General features: G+C 30.7%; 1 protein-coding gene across 1 annotated transcript; it reads left to right on the top strand.

Annotated features, from left to right (window-relative positions):
* The first annotated feature begins 453 nt into the window (after nucleotides 1-453).
* Nucleotides 454-789, top strand: LOC109341895 (acidic leucine-rich nuclear phosphoprotein 32-related protein 2-like). The gene has a single exon (XM_019579866.1). It carries the CDS (start codon nucleotides 454-456, stop codon nucleotides 787-789), a length of 336 nt encoding a protein of 111 aa, XP_019435411.1.
* Nucleotides 790-2,255: the final 1,466 nt, after the last annotated feature.

Here is a 2,255-nt window from a genome sequence, read left to right as displayed (position 1 = left end):
GATTAGTGTTTAGGTGAAACACTTTCATGATGTTAGTTTTTGATTAATGTGACCATACTATCTTATGTTAGCTAACCACTAAACATTAGTGCTCTTGTATATCCTACAAACTAAATATTTGCCTATATCACATGAAACATGGTTTTCACAACAAAGAGATACCAAGAAGCTTCCAAATCCTAATATCTATCATATATGACATTAAAATAAGAAAAACACAACATCAAATAAAAAAGCATAGTTTTTTTCAGCTGAATTTATTATTGGCACTTCCCATAAACTACAACTTCATAAAGTTGAAAACACTGGAAAATGGAAACAAACACCTTAGAATAATTTTATAATGTGTACATATACGGTCAACAGAAAGGTCTCCAACCCTGTAAAGAGAGAAATAATGGGATACACCTTTGGAGGCTCAGCCGGGGTAAGGGTATTAGTGGAAATGTGGTGATGGTGGGTGGGTTGGGGGCCTGGCAGGAGCATGAGAGTGGTGGTGGCGATGGCGATGGTGATGTCGAGGATGAGCTGGAGAATGGTGATAAGGGGAGTGGTGATGGTGATGTGGAGGATGAGTCGGAGAATGGAGATGAGAGGACTGGTGATGGTGATGTGGAGGATGAGCTGGAGAATGGAGAGGAGAGGACTGGTGATGGTGATGTGGAGGATGAGCTGGAGAATCGTGATGAGGGGAGTGGTGATTGTGATGCGAGGAGTGGTGATGGTGATATGGAGAATGAGCTGGAGAATGGCGATGAGGGGACTGGTGATGATGATGTGGAGGATTAGCTGGAGAATGGTGATGAGGGGACTTATGGTAGTGATGGTGGTGACGGTTGTGGTTGTGGTGGTGATGATGAGGAGAAAGGGCATGAGGAGAGTGTGCATGAGTGGTGTCAAGCTCTAGGGAAAACACACACAAAGAGGAACTCACTAGGAGTAGGAATAATACTTGAGCCATTGCCATTGCTCTATGCATATGTTTTAGGGAATGTATTTTTGATGTTATATTTGGATTATAAGGAGAGGTTATTTATAGGCATACTTTCTTTAATTTGAAAATTTGGTGAACTAATATAATGTGACAATTGTATGATGCAATTAAATTAGTCAAAATTGAGAAGTTATTATCAATCTTAATTATATTGTGCTAGTCAAAACTTGTCTATACATTAAATAATTTCATATTATTTGAAAATTGAGCCCAATAGTTGTTGATAATCAACAAAGATCTTATCCATTAATCATGTCATTAACATTTTGCTCAACCTAAAAATTTAATGAGATCTTACACGTTTATACCAACATATCGTAAAAAATAACTAAAAAATAATTTCACAAAGTTGTTTGGGTTACCACATGTGGTGATTTTGTATGAAAAATAATCATCTTCATTAATGGGAGACAAATATATAATTTTACATGTGTTTTTAATGATAAAAATGTTATTGTATTATATATAAAAAGATAAAAATGTCTTACTATATTATTATTTCATTTATTTTTTATAGTACTTGTCTCTCTGTTAAGGCGTTAATGGAGAAGATCATTACTCATTTTGTATGCTCTCCACATAGGTTCTGAGTGTTGTCACCTCTTTCTCTATGCATCGTGGTATGTTCTTTTTATCTTTTTTATTTTGTTTTCCCATTCTATTATTAACAACAATCATAATGATTAGTATAATCATGAAATTAAATTAATATAAAATAATATTACTTTAATAATAGTAATGTTAATAGAATAATTATTGTATATTTTACTACTAAGTAATTAAATAATTAGTAAAATGCAATATAATTATTGTTATGGTTATCTTTTAATTTTTATAAGAAATTTCCTTTTAATAGTAAATAATAAAATTCATACATTCATTGCATGTGATGACCAGTAAGGATTAAAAATAACATAGTTTCCAGGTTATTGGTAATCTTTTAATAAGTAAGGATCATCTTTTTTATTTATTTCCCATTTCTATTATTAAAGACAATTATAATGATTAATTATAATCATGAAATTAAATTAATATAAAGTAATGTTATTATTTTAATAATAGTAATGTTGATAAATAATTATTGTATATCTTACTACTAAGTAATTTAATAATTAGGAAAATGCAATATAATTATGGTTATCGTAATCATTTAATTTTTATAAGAAATTATCCTTTTAATAGCAAATAATAAAATTGATTCATTCATAGCATGTCATGACTAATAATTAAGAATTAAAAATAATATAGTTTCTAAATTAGT

This window comes from Lupinus angustifolius, unplaced genomic scaffold (assembly GCF_001865875.1).
Source record: "Lupinus angustifolius cultivar Tanjil unplaced genomic scaffold, LupAngTanjil_v1.0 Scaffold_823, whole genome shotgun sequence".
Classification (NCBI taxonomy): Eukaryota; Viridiplantae; Streptophyta; class Magnoliopsida; order Fabales; family Fabaceae; genus Lupinus; species Lupinus angustifolius.
This window is presented reverse-complemented; position numbering and strand designations above follow the sequence as displayed.